A 21,382-nucleotide genomic window follows, 5' to 3' on the forward strand; every position below is an offset into this window, starting at 1 on the left:
CTCATTACCTTCAGCACTGTTCACCTGTCCTGCACAGCTGCAGTCCATTGGGGATGAGGCTCAGTGCTCCTGGGCACTTCTGTCTCATTGCTTTCAGCACTGTTCACCTGATTTTCACAGCTGCAGCCCATTGGGGATGAGGCTCGGCTGCAGCCCCACTCCCAATTACCCCAAACTCTGCACCTACAGGTAGGCAGCACCTGCCCCCGCCAGACCTCGTTGTTACAAAGAAACCTAAAACACCTGAGGGCTTTGGGGTGGAGTGAGAGTTGTTTCTTTTGGGTGCTCTTCTTGTGCTTCCCCTCAAGTACTTCAAAGTAAGTGATTAGGTTCTGAAAGTCTGCAGGATGTGACTTGGACTGTGACAACTCATCCAAGAGAACGAGCAGGTTAGTGGTCTTAATGTGGCTCCTTTGGGAGTTGTGGGGGAATAGCTGTGCCATGCTTCCACAGTCCAGGGACTGGCTGGTTCTGGCTGTCCTACCTTTGCAGCAAGCCTTTGGTTGTTCAGCACATTGCATGAATGAGCAAGTCCTTGAATTTACAGCTGCTAAGCAGCCCTACAGCATGTGAGCTAGTCCCTAAATTTGTACATGAAAACACAAATTTACTTAAAGAAATCTTGTTTAGTAATAAATACAATGTTGAGCATATGGTAGGACCTGGTGAGCTCCAGAGGTCCTTTCCATCCTGAGTGGTTCTGTGTAAGCAGTGTGGACAGGGCCAGCATCTGTACCAGATCTGAGTGAATATTTAGATTCTAAAATATTTTTATTAGAAAAAGTATAGAGTTATAACCTTCTGACTCTATACTGGATTCCTTACCTCTACTGAAAGTATTTAAAAAAAATTTCTATTTTCTTGCTGGGCACTGGCATTTTAATAAGTCATGTAGAAATTCAAGCATGTACTTGAATTTTTGAGTCCAGCATTTAAGTTTATAAATCTTGGAAGAGATTTTTTGTTTTTTTTTTTAAATTCTTTTTACATCTGTCATGCACATCTTTCCACATAGTAAATACCTACATCTTCACTTGGTGGTGGGCTGCAGGGAGAAGGATTTGCCCTGTTTGTAGTGTGGGGTGCTCTGGCCAGCCCCTGGGCTTGGTGGCATGATGGCAATTGTCTGCAGTGAGTCCAATGATCCAGTGCTGATGGTGTCTGCAGCGTCCCCAGACATTGGTTTCAAGATCCAGGCGAGGTTTCCTTCTGTCCTGCTGTAGCAGATGACTGTAAACATTTCTGTAGCTGTTCAGCCTCAAGTCAAGCTGGTTGAGGCAATGTAAAATTCTAGGTCAAAAGGTGAAATGCTGCTAAATTTAAGGTTGAAGTTTATGTAGATGAGTAAATGGTTATTTGGACTGTTTCCATTTCAGTTGCACTCAGTAAGGTATGGCTCTCCCAGCATGTCTCCCTGCCACAGCTGGGTTTCACAGCCACTTCACTTCAGGAGTTATGAAAAAGGTCCTCCCCAAACATGTTTTCCCAAGTATGCAAGCCTAATTGCTCCTGTGCATCCAGGCTTGTCTCTCTAAATGTTTGGATTTGGCTTTGTAGGTTCACTTTATCATCCTTTATACAGGATTAAACAGTGTATTCTTCTGTCAGTTTGTTCCTACCACTTGTCTTCAAACAGTGGAAAAACCTGAGCATTAGAGAGGTTTGGGGCAAGAATCCATTTCCAGATACACAAATATATTTGATGGGATCCTCTCACTGGGAGAGAGTGAGGTTTTGGGACTTTTTTCTTTTGTCAGAGCTTAAAGGGACAGAACTGGAATGCCAGCAGAAAAGGAGTGTTTTAAGGAATGGTTTTTGCACTCAAGTACTCCTTCCCTAAGCACAGTGTTGGATGAGGATGCTGTGGGTCCTTTCTGAAGGGTTAGAAAAAGAAACCATCTGTCTTTTAAACAGCTCGTGAAACTCTTGGTTTGATAATTGCAGGTTGTCTGCACAGCTCCCAGACGTGTTTAAATCATACTGGGTATAACTCTTCCATTTCTGCCTCCAGGCTGGTGTGTGGTTTTTTTGTTGCTGCGTTACTGCAGCTGTGGGATAGAGATGTCCAAATTTAGCCAAGGTGAGGTTATCTGTTGCAGTGACCTGCCACAGAGGAGGCACATATGAGGAGGACTCAGTAAATACAGGAATCTGAGCCTGGAGCCTGCCTCTCTCTGGGCTCCATGGCAATTGCTGCCACCCCTCTGGTCCCCTGCAGTTGCTGTGGGTAATGCCAGGCACAAGCTCAGTGCAAGATCTTCTTCCTGTCTCTGGGGACCTGGTAATCCATACCGTGAGGAAGGATTGATGGGAAACAGCCTACAACACCTTGCTATGAATTGGCTCTTGGTCATCTCTAGCAGCATTATCTTTCCAAGTGCATTATTATCACAGAAGCTATTTTAGACTTTTTGTTTTTTTAACTGACAACATTTTTCACTCGCTGGTCATCTCTTTATCTACTATTTCCTAGTTACACTTCAATAGATTGTGCTGATTTAGTGTATTTATTTAATATCAAATTAGTATTAAAAGTCCCCTTTTCAGCAGCAATTGGCAGTTAAATGCACTTTTGCTTTATATATAGCCTTCCTCAGAAGTGTTGGTGCTAAGTTATATACTGCTCCACTTAAAGGAATTTTTTTATGTGAGATTTAGTGAAATTACTTCTTAGACTCACCTTGATTTACAACTGCTTTCATACAAATCTGTCCCAAAAGAGTGAACTTGATTCCTATGCTTTGTTCCTTCATTTACTATCTTCATAATTTTTCTTCTTTTATTATTTTTCATTTTCCCCCTGCTATTGAGAATTAAATAACTTGGTACTTGTTTATTACTGACAGGACTGAGGTTTAAGGTCTGCCTGACTTTCGGTAGTTCAAGAAGCAGAATTAGATACAGGTTTCATCCTGGATGGCCAAGCTTTTGCCAGATGTTAATGTTTGACAAATGACAGTGATTATCATTCTGAATTGCTGAATGACAGTGGTTATCATTCTAAACATGGGGGAAAAAATCATCCTCTGTATGGCACTGATGTGGAGGACCTTGTTCATTAAACTGCCACCTCAAGCTAATGTCATAAAGAGCAGATGGGAGTTAGATGTTGGTTTTGTTGCTCTCCCCAGAAACCTCCCTCAGGGAGAGTTCACTTACCTCAAACACTTGGAAAAAAACCAATAGGTTGGCAAATAGAACTTTTTCTGACTGCAATGGAGACAGCAAGGTGATCGAGATGAGCTGGAGCTGAGTGGGAATAGGTGTTGCACCCAAGCACAGAACCAGTGAATAAAGGGATTTTGTGTCCTTGCAGAGATTCTGTCGGACTGAAAGCTGTGTAGGGGCTGGTCTGCTGTTCCAAGTCAGATATTCTCCTCCCCTTCAGCCTTTCCTCAAAAAAGAAAATGGAAGGAAATATCCTGGGGTTCATATAGTGGTGCAGCTACATGTCATGTACATAATACACGTTTTGTATAAATACAGCCATAATTGTATTTTTCTGGAGAATAAATATAAGCTCTGTGTGTGATAAGAATATGCAGGGCCTGCATTATACAGGCAACTAACAGGCTGTATTCTGAAGAGCTGAAACTCTTCTTTGGCATTAAGAATGTAACTTTGACCAGATGTTGATGGTAATTGAGTTGAAAGAGCATGACGGAAATTGCCCAGTGGGAAACAATTTAGCTTTTAAAATGTCATAACTTAAACCTTGATTTAGTGTATTGCATAGAAGTGGGCATGACTTGTATTTGATACATCCTCTTTTTTATTAGTACTCTGCAAAGTAAAGTTCTTAAGGTGCCTGTGGTGTGTGTGGGGTGTATTCCAGCCCTGAGCTTCCTCAGTATTAACTTTTTCTGCTAACATCTCAGCTCATAGGAGCATAGAACAATTTACCTTGGAAGGGACCTGGAGATCAGGTCCAGCGCAGGGTTGATTTAAAAAGGTTTGTCAAGGTCTTGCCCAGCTGAGCCTATGTTGATATGTAGCAGTTAGCTCCTCCCAATCATTACTCAAAAGGTTTAAGTTAAAAATTTTACCGGGGAAGCAAATATTGAGGATTTTGCATAAAAGCTGCATGCACAAATTGCTCATGCTTGTGTGTATGTAATACATTACACTCAACCACATGGAGTAGGGAACTATTATTATGACCACACTTGTGAAAATATTTGAATTTAACTTACTTTACGTAAACACTCTGGCCTTAACTCCATGGTGAATGGTAACATGTATAGCACAGCAGTCCTGTTCTCAGGACAAATGCATGAAGGAGCTTTCAGTGTTTCCATTCCAACCCTCTCAAGAAGGGGGTCATATCTTGGCCTTAACATTTTTCTCTAAAATATTTTCTCCAAAGAAAATTCTATGAAAACCTGCATGTTTAAAGGGGGAACACCCTCCCTCAACACCCTAGTAATTATATGGAGGGGAGAGTTTGCACATGCCTCCCACACTCACCCCTGGCTGATTGGGTGGCTGTCAGCAGGGCAGACCCATGGGCCACCAAGAACAAACTCAGTGCTTGAGACCTCTTCCATATGGGTAAGGTCCTGGCTGAAACACTGCAGAGAAGCTGCTTGGAAATCTAGCTATGAGAAGCATGTTAAAAACCCAGTACTAATGCAAACCACATGGCTAGGACTCCATGTAGCTATTTAGAAAACAGGAGCCCTGTCCACTATGTGCCTACAATGTTTGACTTCTTCCCCCACCTTCCCCATTTTATTAATGTGTGCTCCCAGGATGTTTTCTGCTCTGTTATGGCCTAATGATTTAGCATCCATAATTCCTGAAGCTTTTGCATCCCTTGTGTTTGAATCCTACCTTGAGAAGCCCACAGGTAATATTCCTGTACCTGACACCACACAAATCCAGCTGATAACTGAGAAGTGAAAAGTGTCCAACCGGCCCTTGCATCTTACCCAGCCCTTCACAACAAGGACCAAAGGCAGCAGCAAGATTATTTTGGGACCAGGACAGGATGTTAGCCTAGTGTGTCCTTCCCCAAGCACAAACCAACTTCAAAAGGACTGTACTGATGGAGAAGAACCCATGTATGACCCTGTAGCAAGAGTCCCATGCTTTGCCCACATCTGGCTGAGCTCCTCTCCTTGGCATAGCTGTGTTTAGCTGGAGACACAGACATGAGAAGACTAAATGGCTTAGGAGGAATTAAAAAAAAGGAAAGTCACTATTTAAGTAGACAAGATCATAGACAGAGAACAATATTAAATAATGGATGATGTATTTATTAATGAATTCAGACAGGCACCACTTGTGCAAACTAAACGTTAGCACACAGACTTTATTTTCATGTTCATAGCAACTGAAATTCTGGAAGCTTGAATTTCACATTACAAATGAAGAAACCTGTTGCATGTATTCTGAAGTGTTTCAATGTCATTGCAGAATTAGTTCAGCAGTAGCAATAGCAAAGTATTCAGTCACTACAGAAAGCAGATCTGACAATAAACAACTGCATGGTGCTAAACACACTTCAGCAATGCAGGGCTAAGCTTGGCAAGCTGCCTTATAAATCTCTGGTTCTGCCATGTGACAATGTTGCTCAGAGTAGATGCAAAAAACAAAGGATGTCCCACAGTCACATCCATGTAACAAGTGACACACATACCAATAAGACTGATCTTAAAAAGTTTTCATGTTAAACTCTCCTGGAGGAAGTGGCTCAGCTGGTGGCCAATAGCTCAGTCCCTTTGGATCAAAGGACCAAAAATGCAATAGCATGAGAGATTTTAGAGATAGTTAACTAGATGGGGTGGGGGAAAAGCTATGACAAAAGTGGCCATTTCAGCTTTCTTGAATTACTGAAGCTATCTAAACAATATAACAAATCCTGTGCACATGACAGTAGAAAAATTACAGGATGTTTGCAAACTCTCAACTGAATGAGCTGGAATGGTGTTTTAGGGAGAAACTGCTGGGTCAGATAAATGGTCCCAGCATGTGCAGCTTGAAGGGACGAGATGGAGACACTATAGAAAGTATCAAACAGCAGCTTGAGATGACTTATAAGACTTGTTGCTCAAACATCCACATCCATACGGAAGCTTCACAGGCAATCAGACAGTGCCACATTTAGTATCCCACACTGCATGGGGACAATTCCAGTGCACCTGCAGGGGAACCACAGTGACTCCAAGAAAGGCCACAATTATGTATTTTCTGAATTTCTCTGGACAAAATGGAGAGAAAACCTTGTTTATTTTTCCTGTAAGGAAGCTACTAGGAAAACTATTTCTTGAAACCACACTTATTTTCTTCCAAAACTCTTTGGCTATTTCTTGGCTAGATAGATGACTGTGTGCAAGACCAATTTACAACACTATTGTGTGTATGAATAACATTGAGTTGTATTTTGTGGCACAATTTAATAGAAAATATAAGAAATGTCTCTTCCCAGCAGCTCTGAGAGCTTGAATCTGCTTTCTACTTACCATGTTTGTCATGCCCCAGTGTAATTAAAGCATCCATAATCTAGGCTGTTATGAGCTCTATCGTCTAGTAAGGATAAAATATTAAATTGCTCTAGTTTTTACACTTATCTTCACAGCAATCCCCGTGGTGCTCGAGGACCATGCTATGAATAGCACTGAAATGCAGTCAGCAGACATTTCCGTGCTACTCCAGGGAAGGCACAGACAATTAATTGTCCCCAGTTTGCTCTACTGTCCATAATTATAGTTTTGAGTTTATAAATAACGAAGCATGATTTTAAGAACCAAAACAAACCCCTCAATTACTACAGAGTTCCTGAGATAATTAAGTCTCCAAATGTGGCTCTGTAGAAGGGAACCAAGGCTACACTGCAAAAGCCCATAACATGCAGATGTGCGTAAGCAGAGCAAAGCGACAGGATGGAAAACGTCATCAGGAAAATAAACTCTCTCATCATTATTTCACCGCTTTTTACCTAAAAAAACAATGGCCTATTGTCTCGATTCACCCTATTGTTCTGTTCCATTTTTTGTTATTGAAGGAACCAACAGTCAGTCAGCGAGAGTTTCCTGAGGAGTAGCAGTTTGGAAAGTTCAATGCAGTATCCTGTGCCTAAGGCTTGTTTTGCTACAAGTTTTAGGAAAAACCAGGAAAGTAAAGTTACTGAGACAAATGAAAGCACAGGGTCCGTAATTCAACTTGTTTGAATGCCCCTTCAAATGGAAATACTCTCCACTTGTACAAGTGTGGCCGTTAAAACCTGCAAAATGAAGCAGAAAAAAAAGCTGTGCCCTGTCTGCATCCCCGCTTGATGGACGTTCCTCTGTTGTTTCTGGGCCGTTGTGTACTGCCAGGGAAGAACTCTAGGTCGGGAGCCAGCACAGCAGGAGGCTTCATTAGCCATGAACAGGAGCAAAACAGCGCTTCAGAAGGAGCAGTGCCCTGTCTGAGCAACCAGCTTCACCACAACAAGCACATAATCAGCTGGACGGCCTGTAACACACGCTTCGGATAAAGACAGACCTATGGATACAAGACAGCCACGGCTTAAGTGTTTCAAAAGATCTTTGCCCAACAAGGAAACAAATTATACATTAAAAACTTTTTACAAAATACATGCTCTGTTCTTTCTCTGCTTAATATCTTCCTTGCTTGAAGCTTGGCTGTTGCCCAAACGCATCCAGAGCAACGCTTGATGATAACTCAAAAATGTGCAGTCAATCTGTGTGTAGTTTCAGCTCTTGAATGCCAGGAGCAAAAGTGTACTTTTCAGAGAGAAATAGGCTTGGTCACACAGCATAATCATGTTTATGCAAGTTTTTAGTAGATAGCCAAGATAAAGGAAATACTTATGTACACTCCTCTGAGAAAAGACAAAACTCTGAGTTGAAAAACTGCTCTTTTTCAATGTCATTTTATCCACAAACAAGCGTAAGCCCTAGAAGAGAGCTTCCTGCATTACAGAGAGAAAAACTTTAGCTTGCCATGTTTTTTTTTTGTTTTTTTTTTTTTTTTTTTTTTTGGTTTTTTTTTTTTTTTTGGTTTTTTTTTTTTTTTTTTTTAACCATACAGCTATATTTTATGATGAAAACTAGTTTGAAGAAAGAGTAAACTTTTGCTCTTTGGTCTATCTTGACATTGCTCCAGAGACACATAACAGGAATATTTCAGATTCATTTTTTGTCTCCTACTTGCAGGAAACAGGAAAGTTGGAGTTCTTAATTTTCAGGCTTCTGAAATGACAAAGATAAGAAATTTATACATTGAAACAAGATATCTTTGCTTTCTTTAAAGGAAAAAAAAAAAGGCCTCACATTCTAAAATGAGTGCTTCAGTGAAATGGGATATTTTTGCCTTAACCACAATAAGAAAAAATGTATAATTATGCCATATGCACCTCCTATTTATTATCTGTGCAGCCCTATTAGGTGAGAAACAAAAAATTTGTACTTGTGCTCCAGCATGATACAGACTTCAGAGTGCACATTACTGTAGTAATTGTTGCTGACTGAAAGCTAATACTGTGGAATGAGACTAAAGGAAGTAGTTTTTTTGTCCATAGGCTCAGTTTAATGGATGTAAGGGAAAGGTCTTAAAGCACTTTCTATTTGTATTTGAATAAATTAAGATGAAAACATCTAACAAATAGTTTGCAATTTTAGAACACCAGTTTTGGTCTCCTCTCTCTTTATGGACTTCTTTATGGCCGTGAAGATGCTCACAGGCAGAGCCCCGACTCCTCTCAAGTTCAGAAAAGCTCAAAGTATCCAGGCTGTTTATTATAATAATTCTGATGCTGTGCCAGTGTTGAAGAGAAGAGTGTGAGAATACATCAGCCACTGTGGGCAGTGGCAGCCTTATGAAGTCACAACCAACTGAGGAGAACAATTTCCCCCTGCTGCCGTCAACCCAGATACTCAAAGCCTGCACAGTAAAAGCAGGCACCTACTGCCACAGATTAAATTAGAGGGATCCTTAGTACTCACAAGGGTCCTTAAAAGACTTTACTTATGTAGGTCCAGTTTGGGACTTCCCCTCACTAAGAAAATATTACTTTTTTTTAAAATTCCTTCCTATTGGGAGATTTGTCTCCAGCAAAGTCTTACTCTGACTGGTGCTCTCTACAGACACCTCCTAAGGGAACAATTTCAACTTTCTTAATGTATGAGTTGGCAGTATAATTTAAATAGGACATTGGCCAGTGACAAAGGACTAGCCAGATTCCTTTGGGTTCATTTCTGTATATTAATGTTTCATTTTTTTGATAGATCACGTTGCTCCTACAGAGAGACTGCAATATTGTCTACCCATGTATTGGCTATTTGTCAACAGAGGAAAAACAGAGTTGACTTTTATGATAAGGTTTTTGCTTCTATGACTTTTTAGAGCATGTTCAAATGACTGGTGTGAAGTGGTAGAGAAAAATCAGAGTGGCAAATGACACCCTGTGTTTTAGCTCAGCCAGAGCCTTACACAGCATCCTGAGAAGCAGGAACTTCTGCCTGTATCTCCTTCACAGGTCTGAAGATAAGCATTGCAGAGGAGGATATTAACTGCACACTAAAACAACTGTTCTCAGCTCTACAGGCATGTTTATAATGAAATATCTGCAGCTCTTCCACAAATTTCTAAATATTTTCCAATTAAAATGTCTTAAAGATCTGAATCAGCCCTAATGACCTGGCAAAACACTATATTATTAGTAATAGCACATCATACACTAAAATGCTGAAGAATTCAAATGAAATGAAAAAAACCCCCTTGATTTGCCATCACAGAAACAAACCCACAAAGACCTCAAAAGCCTAATATCACCTACAGCGTGGGTTCACTTCAGTGTGTATGTGAAGGATACTACTAAACTTCTCCACAGAAAGTTGGGAGTAAAGACTACATAGGAATATTATTTCCCTCTTCTTCCAAAATTAGCAATGTACAAATCTAGCACATGAACCAGATGAATTCTAGAGCTAATGAACACTTGACTACCTTGTGTGGCGCTCACTGAGTATTACCATACTCACAAGGTATTTATTTAGATTGTTAAAGGTAGGAAGACAGGTGAGCATGTGCCTATATTGGTGAAATATATATATATATATAGTTAAGCTGGATTTTATTTAAAAGGCTTAAACATAATGAATCGTTCATCTGTCAGATGCCAACAATACCAATACCTCTGCAATGAAATTAAAATAATTTTTTAACAGTTGGCTATATATGTTATTTCCTACCTATTATGTTTTTGTGACTTCATTAGCATTTCTTTTTATATCTGACAAAACACCATCACTGACTAAAAGCTAAGTTTAACATTTTCATTTCATGCACAGATTCCAATGAAAGGCCTTCACAGTTGGAATGGAGTATTTTGTCTGCTTAATTACTGTTGTTCTTCCAAACTCATCAGTCCGTGGTATGGATGGATTTGTGTAAGACTAGGCAGTAAACACCCAATTAAGCAGGCCATGTGAATCTGCATATAGATTTTATATTAGGATTCTACAGTCACTCCAAATGATTCAGAAGCAATTACATGGCTGACACATGATGAATCAATATGTATGCATGAAGCTGCCAGACATATCATGTGTATCAGTAACAAAAATTGGATATGTGCCAAGGAGTGGTATGTGCAGCACCACCCAGCCACAGAACAGTCAGGGCTGGTTTGCATACAGCCAATTACCTGTGCATGCAGGTTACCTTTCAAGGTAGGTGCTTTTTACTTGTCTTGACTGGCACACACACAAACTGGTGGAATCTGCTCTCAGAATCTCTTATTCTCATGAATATTGTGGCATTCACGTGAATGTGTGGGCAAGTGAACAGTTCACTTGGTCTGGTTGGGCTGTGCAAGCCTCTCCCCTCCTCCAAACGATCCATCTAACCCGGAAATAGAAAATGAAATCCCTTTCTCTCAGTCCACAGTAAAAAAGGACTGCTAAAGCAGGGCTGAAGCACCTGGGCACATTCACCTCAAAGCTGTGGCTGATCTGGGGTCCCATCATAGTCCTATTAGCTCATAGTAATAGTGTTGCTCTGTCTTAAAAAAGAAAAACCCTTTTGCTCTCCAGACCAATCTATTGGGGGAGAGAGCTAAGTGATGAAAGGAGAGAATCCCATGACAGGCACACATGGTTTGTTTCAGTCAGGGTTACATTCTCTCTTACTCCACTTATTATGTTAAAAGGTTAAAGTGGAGGAGCATGAAATATTTTCATAACATCTTGTATTTTTAAGTGAGGAACATGTGCTGCACAAAATTAAAGCAGGACACCAAGAAGATTAAGTACTTAGGGAAAGGGAGGAGGTGGTGGGGGAACTGCAACCTTCGAGGAAAAGGGAGAGAATCCAGCATGAAAAACAGGCTAAGAGGAGAGCTTTGTGTTCCTGAAATGCTTATTTCCATTTGAGAGAGATGATAACAGCTATGAAAACAAAACATGAACAAACAAAGCAGAGCTCATGAACAAACTGAGAAATATCTTCCTTGATACCTAGGTAATGACAGACACACGCTGCCACGTGAGTGCAGTATCAAGGAGTATTTCTTTTGAGGTGAGTAAGATGACATGGTTTCTTCAGACTGCCTTTTTCCATAGCCAACAGCAGAACAGTTGCAGAGCTGGCTCCTCCTGTGCCAAACTGACAGTGCCAGGAAATCCAAAAGGCACAACAGCAAAGTGCCAGTCACCATTCAGCAAATGAGATACCCATGTGATAAATTACACATTATGAAATACACCCCCAAAGTGTCTGAAATCCTTACTGAAATTAGAGCCTAGATAAACTCCTGACAACCTTTCTTACACACATGCTAGGCACAAACATCCTCCCTCAAGCTGGAACAGGAAAATAAAGGCTGTTGACTGACCTGAATTTGGATGTCACTCTCAAAACAATCCTTTCACTTGCTCTGTGATGGGGTCAAGGTCAATGTCATAGAAGCACGGCCTTGTGGGCAGTCCTGGCATGGTGCTCATCTGTGGAAACAATGACATTCAGTTATACTCCTGCACCTGGAAGCAGATAATCAGTCTGCCCTTGCATGTAAACCTTAGATTAAGAGAAAGGTTGGATTGTTCAACACAGGCTCGACCACAGATGCAATCTGTACCACATTTTTTGTTTCTGTTAAAAATGTCAAACTTGATACTTTTTTGATGAATTTTTAAGTATGAGCTTCTAAAAGACAAGAAAGAGAAAAAAAATCACAGCAAAGGGCAAAGATGTAATTGTCTGACTTTACCTGGTGATATGAACGTGTTAAACTCAGACCTCTCCCACAGAAAACCAGAATACAGAAGCAGAATTAATCACAACACTTACCTAATGTCAGGAGCAAATTGAAATAGTTCTACTAAACATACAGGAATTACAGCTGAATCCTAATTTAGTAGTTAGAATTAAGAGGTTGAGATACTAAGCTAAAGCAACCCAATTATCTCAAACTATGCATAATTAAGATCCTGATCTAGCATAAGACACTAGCATCTGCATACTTTTAAACATGTCACTAGTTTCATGGAATTAAATTACACAGTTAGCTACAGCTCTACTCAGGCTATTTATACTATTATTTGAAATTGGCATTTTTAGCAGCAATTAAAGGCACATGACTGACATTGAAATCTCGAAGTGCCCCACAACAGTTTAAGTCCCTTTAAATCAGAGGTTCCCCCAGTTCCCAACTCCTTGCCTCAGGATTCTTCACTTCTCCCTTGCAAAGGAGATGTCTGGAGAGCAGGTTTGGCAGAATAATGCTGGTTTTTGATCTGCCTCATTTTCTCCTGTTTCAGTCCCTTAAGCCAGGAAGGGCGTCCCTACTCCTAGTGCCCCCCCACTGGAGTTGTAAAGTCTGTGCCTTAAAACAGGACCAAGTTTGGATCAACTTGGTTAATTTTGGATTCACACCCTGAATATCTCGCTATCTTTCCACTAATTCAAGGAACTCTAAAAACAGCATTTGGGCTTAATGACTCCTTAAACCCTTTTGATATCTTAACCTCATAAGTGGACAAAGTGGAGAATGCCCCTGCTATAATAGGCCCTATATTAATACCTAAATTGATGAAAGACCTTACAATCTCTCAAAACAAACTTGGAATTCAACTTTGCTTGACTGTTGGCTGAGAGTCTTTAAGCATTAAAACTTATTTACTAGATTTTGAGGAACAAACTTTTCACCAGGGCAAGTCAGCAGAGTTCATGAAAACTGATGGTTAACCTGACCACAGGAGGTAACCTTAAAACATGGCTGTGTAGGAAAAAAATTACACAGACCTAAGTACCAGAAACACTCCAAACACAATACCCTACACAAAGGGTCAGATTAGGGTATGTCTTCATGAGTGAGCTGAAACAGCTTGCTGGAAGTTTCACCCTGGGAACCCCTTGAATGCTTCTGCCTTGGAGCTGGCTCTGGCACTCGTCTTACTGCAACCAACCTTGTTCAACACACTGAACTGATGTCAGTACATGTTTTTGTGGCCAGGGCTGGTTGGCTGATGAACTAAATGTGCTTACCACATGACCAGATCACCTCCAGGCCCCAGGCTGTGCTGGGGGAGCAGCCAGAGTACACTGTGGCCAGCCATCACCTCCCGCTCTCCAGCAAAGAGCCAAAGCCAGGCAACTCCTCCCTCTATCCTCCCTAATTCCCCAACAAGCACAGCTCAGCTACAGTGTTTGCTCTGGCCAAAGGCAAGCCCTAACAGCATAATTGGCATAATTCCAAAGAGGAAAAACTTATGACCACCATCCTAGCTGCTCCAGAGTGCCAGACTTGCAGGCCCCCCCACGCTCTGGGTCAGACTGTGTTTCATCCTGTCAACCCCAAGTGCTGCATTCTCACTGAGGGGTCAGCATCTCCCTAATGCTTCAGCCTTGCTCCCAACACTCACGCAGTGATTCCATCATGGGAATACAAGCAAAATGTAAAACCTCCCCAGCACAGTCCCATTTGCTCCAGAGAGGAAATGCTGCTGCCATTTCAGAGGTTAATCCCGTGCTGGGGAGGGGGAAAGGCTCAGTACTGGCACAGCCATCATCTCACTTGAGATCTCGCTCAGAGGGAAAACAATGCAACAAGCTCTTCTAGTGGCTCAGTACATTTCCTCTGTTTTTAAATATAGTTCTTCCTGATATTTTGTTATCGTACATAGTAGGATTAAAAGACAAAACTGTCAGTTTGTGTTGACAAAACCCTGCCTCTGACTGCATGACATCATTTATTGGCTGACACTACCCTGGCATCTTAGCTAAGTACTAAAACACCTTGCTGCTATTCTTTATCCATTGGCCACGGTAGTTGGACTACTACATCATTAGGGTTACTTAATTATTTTCTGTCTCAGATTCCTTCCAGTTTCTGAGTTAATGTTTTATAAGGAACTGCCTTAATGAAATTCATCTCGCTGGGAGGGGAATGAACAAATTGCCAAAGACAACTTTCTGGTTACTTTGTGTATGGCAGTTCAACATCTGAAAGCAAACTCCCCAATTCCAAGGTGGTTTTTTTAATTTTTATTTTTACTTTTATTTTTTTGTTGGGTTTTTTAAAAACCATGGCTAATTTAGAAGAGTTTTCCTTTTTTGGGGGTGGGAGGGAGTTTGTGGTTGGGGTGGGTTTTTTGTTTTATTTATTTTTGTTTTCTAAAAGAAATATTAAATAAAAGTCCTACATATCTATTTCGTATTTTGGACTTGGGTTTTTTTTTTTTTTTTCTTTCATAGGCATAGTTCTACACCGGTATAACTGTACTGTATCAACTAATGAAAAGTTACTACATTTAAACAAATGCAAATATCAAACCAGTTTATTGCTGGTTTGGGAAATACAGCTATTCTCATACTGAAAACTGAAGTCAACAAAAGGGAATAGGTTAATTTGAATTAAAACCACTGCTACATAAAATGAAGTACAAGGCAAAAAAAAACGGCTCCAGAAGGAACACTTTGGAACAAATACTTATGTGAATTACAGAATGAAAATAAACTATGTACTGTCATTTTTCCCATGGCCCAGACTTTCAAACAGGCAAAGCCATGTAGATTTATGATCATTACTCTCTGCTCTCATTATCTGTACACACAGAGGTAACCTGCAGAAGAATCTATCCCTTTTTCATTGCTTCAAGGTCAGTAGGAGGAGATGGCTGCCTGGCTGAGGAGGGTACTGCTGATTATTCCCTCTGCAGCCCTCCATTGCTCTCCTTCAACCACAAAGGCAGGAAAGAAAAGAGGGCTCAGTCTGATGCAAGGCTGCAGAGAGGCTTCACCTGACTGGCTTTCCACATGGCTGCAGGCTCAGGATCCTCTTCCCTCTGACCCCTTTCTGTGATGCTGAATGAAGGCATTAATAAGTGAGCTGGTCTTTACTCCAGCAGGCATGATCCAGAGGGATCCCTCTCCCTGACCTCAGTTACCAGAGCCCAGATTTTTGTGCATGGAGAGAGAAAGCCAAACACCCCCTGGCTGTAGCACTTTCTGTACACAGTGCCCAGCAGACTACCTCCACCTCTCTTCCTGAAATAACCAATTACTGAAATTACTTCAGTTTTCAAACTTGAAAAAAGCAGAATGAACAAGGAAAGTGAAAATATGCTTAAAACGTAAATCACTTTATTAGCAGCTATGTACAGCATGAGAAAAACCCACAGAAATTTATAGTCATGCAGCACTTGCTTAGCATCTCATAAAATATACATCCTCTATATATTGCCCAGAGAGCAACAAAACTCTCTCCACTCTATTGCAACAACATTTGGGTTATAGAATGGTAACTATGCAACATTGCACAGCGTGGCTGTGAGAAAAGAACAGGGTAAGAACTGGACAATGAACCTTATCCACTGAAAATCACAAACTGGATTTAGATGGCTGAAATAATCAGTACTTAATTTGGATAAAACTGCTACTATCACACTTTTCCTGGGAGAAGGAAAATTTAAGGCATAAGCTTGGTACCTTAAGGCTTAATGCAATTCATATGAATGTTTCATGCATGGAAAAAAAAAGTTATACAAATAATTTAGGAATTAATAGGAACTAGCTTTCTAGGAGCAGACCATTTTCTCTACAAACTCTGCAACTGTCCACACATCCATGAGAGGTGAATCAACTGCAGAAAGATGATGTGGAAAATACAGAGCTATTTGTTACTATGGCTCTCTGTGTTTAGAGCAGTAAGTCTTACAGACAGCTTAACCTAAGGATCATTTACACTCCTGGAAATGCACAGCTGGTGGAAGATAAAATAGAATTTTAGTTAAGAATGCCTGAAGGCTACTGTTATATTTGACATTAATGATCCTCCAGAAGTTTACTTACATGACTGAACAAAAATACCATAATGAGCCTCCTTACAAATGGAGAATGCCAGTTACTTTCAAGAAAGGCAAATGAAAGTGTTGCTCCACACCCTCTCCACAAATGCATCCAAAGTTACTGGAAGAGTAGCTAAGTTTCATTTAAATTACAATTGTGTGTTGCCTTGTAATTTGAGCTGGCCATGAGATCTACCCAACAGCTGTACACAGTCAAGCACCAAGACCCTGCTCACCAGGGTTGTTGTGGTCCCACAAGGAACTCTGCTGCTTAGCTTTCTTTTTTAATCATACCTATATGCCTATCAGTGCTTCACATCCTGCCTTTGAGGTGTATTCATCCATATATGTATCTGTATTTTTTCATTTATCTATATGAAAAGATCACAGCAGAACTTGAGGTTGCCTTAACAGGGTTAGCTCAATGGCACAATTTGCAAAACAGATGGTCCCAAGGACCACGTCCAACTCATGTTCAGTGTCTTTTTCACCTATAAGACAAGAAGTGTCTGTTTTACAGGCATAACATGGTTTCTGTGGAATAGAGAAAGAAAATCAGAGGAATCTGTGCTTATGTAAAGTATGGCAAACAACTCATTAGAAAATACTGAAAAATCAAAAAATAGCTTATAGAGGAAACCTCCCTATTCTGTGGCTTATGGAGTTAACATTGTGTTCGACAAAAAACACAAGTAATTCACATTTTTAATTGTATCCTTTTGTTAATTAAATGAGCTGTAACAACTCACAACCATTTCAAACTTGAAATACTGCAGAAAACAGATGTTGTTTCTCAAGAGAATCCAGCATGCACATGACTGCGGATAACTCCTCAATAAAATCTGATGGGATGAATTGCATATCCCACACTCCCTCAGCAAGAAACAATACAAGAGGAAACTCAAGAGATTTATAAATAGTGCTATAAACCTGTATGCATTATGGTCAGCGTGCCAGAACTTGCTGGAATCCTGAGGCACAGCACGAAGGAGCTACGCTTCAGGGTTTCAATAACGTTTCCTAGTGTGAGTTAGAGCCCCGGAAGACAGATCCACCACCAGAAATTTGCTCAACTTCAGTGCATCTGCCAGTCTCAGGGCATGCAAAGGTGAATGGAATAACTTTCTGAAGAAATCCTTCCAGCTCTCCAGTCCTGCCTGCCCTTAGCTGTGCTTTGAGTGCCAATTGCTCCCACTGGCACGTGTGGTGCTGGCCACGCACTGGGAGCTGGCACCAGGGGAACTGCAGTCCATGGAGCAGGAGAGAGAGATTAACAGTCACCTCACTGCACTGCATGGCTGCAGAGGTGTGCAGATCTCTTCACTGGATCCCTCACGGTCCCTGCACTCTCCAGTTCAAACCTATACTTGGAAATACTTCATGAGACTTTCCATGCAATGAGGGTCGTGGGTAGGGCTCCAGCACTCTGAAGCATGCAACTGTGAAAACGCCTCCAATGAGCACTCACTTATTTCATCTTCAAACTGGACTGTCCTACAGCACACTGAGGCACTCGGTGTGAAAAGGTCACAGAAAAATTAGGCAGCATACACTAAGCATTCCCAGAATCAGCTTGAAGTCTGTTCCACAGAACTGGAAAATTCCTCCAGTCTACAGAGCTCCATCACTTCAAAGGTAGCTCAGGTTTTGAATGATGGAAAAAAAAATGTCATGAAAATAACAAAAGAGAATAGTTAAGAAAACAGCATTTCCACACCCCTCCTGCCCCCCAATGACTACAAGAACATCAGAACAAAATGGCCAAAACAAAAAAATGCACAATATAGTCTTCATCTCACCCACCCACCACATATTACAGAGGGGAATGATACCATACCAAAGCCTGAAGTGATACTCAAGTGACCTTTCCCCACCTCTTAAAAGCAAACAAACCTCCAAATCTCATATTAGGAAAAGCAGATGCATAGTGGAGGCAAGTTTGTGCTTCCTTCAAAAAATATCAATCTTTACAAACTAATAAATTCAGTTTTGGAAATGGCAATGTTTTTTAAAAAAATACTTTAATAGCTACATAATGTTTAAGAAAATATCATCTCATTGTTTTTCATTGCCTGAAGATAACAAGGATTTCTGAAAGCAGCTAACCAATGATCTTTAGTTACTGTTTAAATAATGGTTTACTTTTAAGTTTTAATGAAAATTTGCCAAACCTGATGAGGGCAACAGGAGTTAGGGAGAGCGAAGATCATATTTCCTTCTCAGGAAATCTTTAACAGGAAAGGATCTCGCTGCAATGTCTAAGAACAACCACAGCAAGAAACTCAACACTTTAGCAGCCTTCAAAATGGTTAAAATAATGTTTGAAAAGATGCTGATGCCACCCTGACATATGCTGTAGTGTTTCTTGCAGTAAACGTCTCTTTTTCACTGGCATGCTGACTGATCTCAGGTGCAGAAGTCCATCTGGCATCAATTACCGTATTATAATTGCCTCTTACTTTGATGTTTTACACATTCTTGGCAATTGTTCGATTTTTGTGAAAGGATTTACAACAACAAAATGTTTGGACATTGCTCCTCTGCTCTCAGCATCTGGATGAAGTTATAATAGTACTGAATATTGATTATACAATCCGAATTGGCCTTGCTGCCAGGTGTTCAAGTTAGGCAAAAGCAACTTGTGCCCTGCTAGGATCCAACAAATTACTCATCTTGAATGGAGATGATCTGAACCCAAAAGTGACCTCCTGGGCACCCCAGGGAATAAACAAAACTCGCACAATAGTCCACATCTATCCAGTACAACTTTTGGAGAGATCTTTGGGTGCATATCCCAAAGGAAGCAAGGGATTTCTTGGTGAGTCAGTCTGGAACTCAAATGCTGCTGTTAGTGATGTGCTGAAGGACCAAAGACCCAGAAAGGACATTTTTCTAGCTGTTAAATAAAATATTTAGGAATAGATGTAATCTGTAACAGAATGAGCGATTTCCCCAATTAAGTAAAATATTTATGACTCACATATATGACTGCAGTTCGTCTTGGCACTGTTCTCTCAACTTATTTTCATCTTAGAATTTATAAAACCACACTTGAAGCAGAAGAAAATGGTCCCCGTTATAACAGCACAATGGAAACAATGTACTAAATTTAAATTGAAAAATTCACCTCACTGAGGTAGCACATCAGATGGTGTTAGCTGAGTGAACTGTATTCTATACAATCCACACCATGTTTCACAGAGCATTCTGCCCTACACAGGATAATTGATAAACAAAATACTACAAAAATGAAAGCTACAAAACCCAACTTAAACAAACAACCCCTCAGAAAAAAAAAAAGCTATTCATGAAGTAAATGAAGGGAGTGAGAAAAAAAGGAGACTACAAATTCCAGGTGACTTGTTCCAAAACACTTCCTTCATCCCAGCCCACTCAAATCCATTTCCAGAAGTAATTGCTCCCTTGACCAAAGCCTGCATCCTGATTTTCCTTTCCCCCTTGGGCTTTAGACAGAATCCCTGGCAGAGGACTCTTGCTCACTGCCTCCTGTACAAAATCACCTCCTCATTCAGGAGAAATCCTTCCCTGCAGCTCAATCCTGATGTCAGATGCTCCCAGGGCTGTTCCCATTCTTGAAAAGTGTCCAATATATCAGTGCTGGAAGTGGGCCTCTGAAGGAATAAATCTAGAGGATAAAGGCATTTTTCTCAAGTGCTTTAAATAATATTTATTATTAAATTTAAAGCACCTGATGTTCACGGGTAAATAATTCTCCTGCTTTGTTCAGAGTTCGGGTCTCCTGGTAAAGAGGAGGTCTCCAAACTTTGCCAGCAGCTCCATTTCTGCTGAAAACAGAGCAAGTTTTGTGGTATTTGGAGGGAAGAGATCTTGGGTGACCCATCTCAGCTGCCTTGTATTTGCTCAGGGACTGGGCACCCTTCCTTTCCTCTGAAACCTGTTTATTTTGTACCAAGGGTTTCTTTAGAAGTGCTGTTCTGCAAACTCCGGGAGCAAGTCACACTTTGTGCTGCTGATCATCACTATGACATTTTGGTTAAAATCTTCTGACAAAACCTCAATTACAGCCCAGAAACTGGAGATGGTGACAGCAGTAGATTATGTGAAGCAAATGTGTGCACTCAACACACAACAAACTTTATCCTTCTCAGCACACCATACCAGAAGAGCATGAGGAGCATCATGCAGTCATTTCATGGCAAACTACAATGTGGAAAAACCAAAAAAGATTCTATAACTGTGATGAATAAAAGCACATTAAACTGCTGCCATACTAGCCCTTTTGGTTACAATTAAATGGACCCACTGATTCCTGAGTAAGTAAAGTTTACTAGGAAATACCATCTCAGGCAAAGATAACGTGCATGTGTGTGTGCATATGTGTGCGTATATATATGGGAAAAACTGCTTCTAAAGATCATAGAGGTATATGAGAAACTCCTTAAAATCAATTCTTTTTAACTGTTAAATTGCCAAACTGGCTTGGTCTCATTGCTGGATTTAAACTAAGTGCCAGTGATGACCTTTGTGGTACCGAAGGGTATTAGATTTTTGGAAATCACCTCAAAACAACAGAAGTGGAAAAAAGTGGTAGAGGAGGTGACTATACTTTGCTGGTCCCAGCTAGGTAGACACAATCTAGTTTTCAGGACTGGGAAACAATAAAAGCTAGCATGTGCACTTCACAGGTGCAGTTCTGCTTTCTGGTCTGTAGGTATCACGGGAAGAGTCAGAAAGGAGAGCCTGGGAAGCTTGTCTCCAAAGAATAACCAAGTGTGATGGGCACCAACAGCATCAGTCACTATCACTGGACTGTCATCATGAACCAACCTTGACTTGTGAGCATCTCTAATCTCATTAGTTCAAGTTTCTATATTTACTTTCTCAAGTCACTTGTTATTTAGATAAACAATCTAAATTATTTGCTCTTTACAAATTAAACTTAACACACACTATTTCATGACAGACTGAAGCAAACAAGAAATAGACAATGACAAAGAAGCACTGGATGTGGCTTTCTAACCCTACACAGCTTTGCTCTCCAGACAAACTATTGTTTTGATAGGCTTGGTCCATGCATTCCATCTTAGGAATGATTCCACTGAGGA

At 40.6% G+C, this 21,382-nt stretch overlaps 1 protein-coding gene across 1 annotated transcript in view; it reads right to left on the bottom strand.

The window, feature by feature from the left end:
* Positions 1 to 5,284: 5,284 nt before the first annotated feature.
* Positions 5,285 to 21,382, bottom strand: part of MTHFD1L (methylenetetrahydrofolate dehydrogenase (NADP+ dependent) 1 like) — a 144,716-nt gene continuing 128,618 nt past the window's right edge. Inside the window, exons 26-27 of the mRNA XM_059469561.1 lie at positions 11,843 to 11,951; positions 5,285 to 8,198 (exon numbers count right to left, since the gene is read on the bottom strand). Of these exons, the coding sequence (XP_059325544.1) occupies positions 11,862 to 11,951 (90 nt within the window). The 3' untranslated portion in view covers positions 5,285 to 8,198; positions 11,843 to 11,861. The remainder of the gene's footprint in view (positions 8,199 to 11,842; positions 11,952 to 21,382) is intronic.

The sequence above is a fragment of the Ammospiza nelsoni genome, chromosome 3 (genome assembly GCF_027579445.1).
Source record: "Ammospiza nelsoni isolate bAmmNel1 chromosome 3, bAmmNel1.pri, whole genome shotgun sequence".
In the NCBI taxonomy this organism is placed as follows: Eukaryota; Metazoa; Chordata; class Aves; order Passeriformes; family Passerellidae; genus Ammospiza; species Ammospiza nelsoni.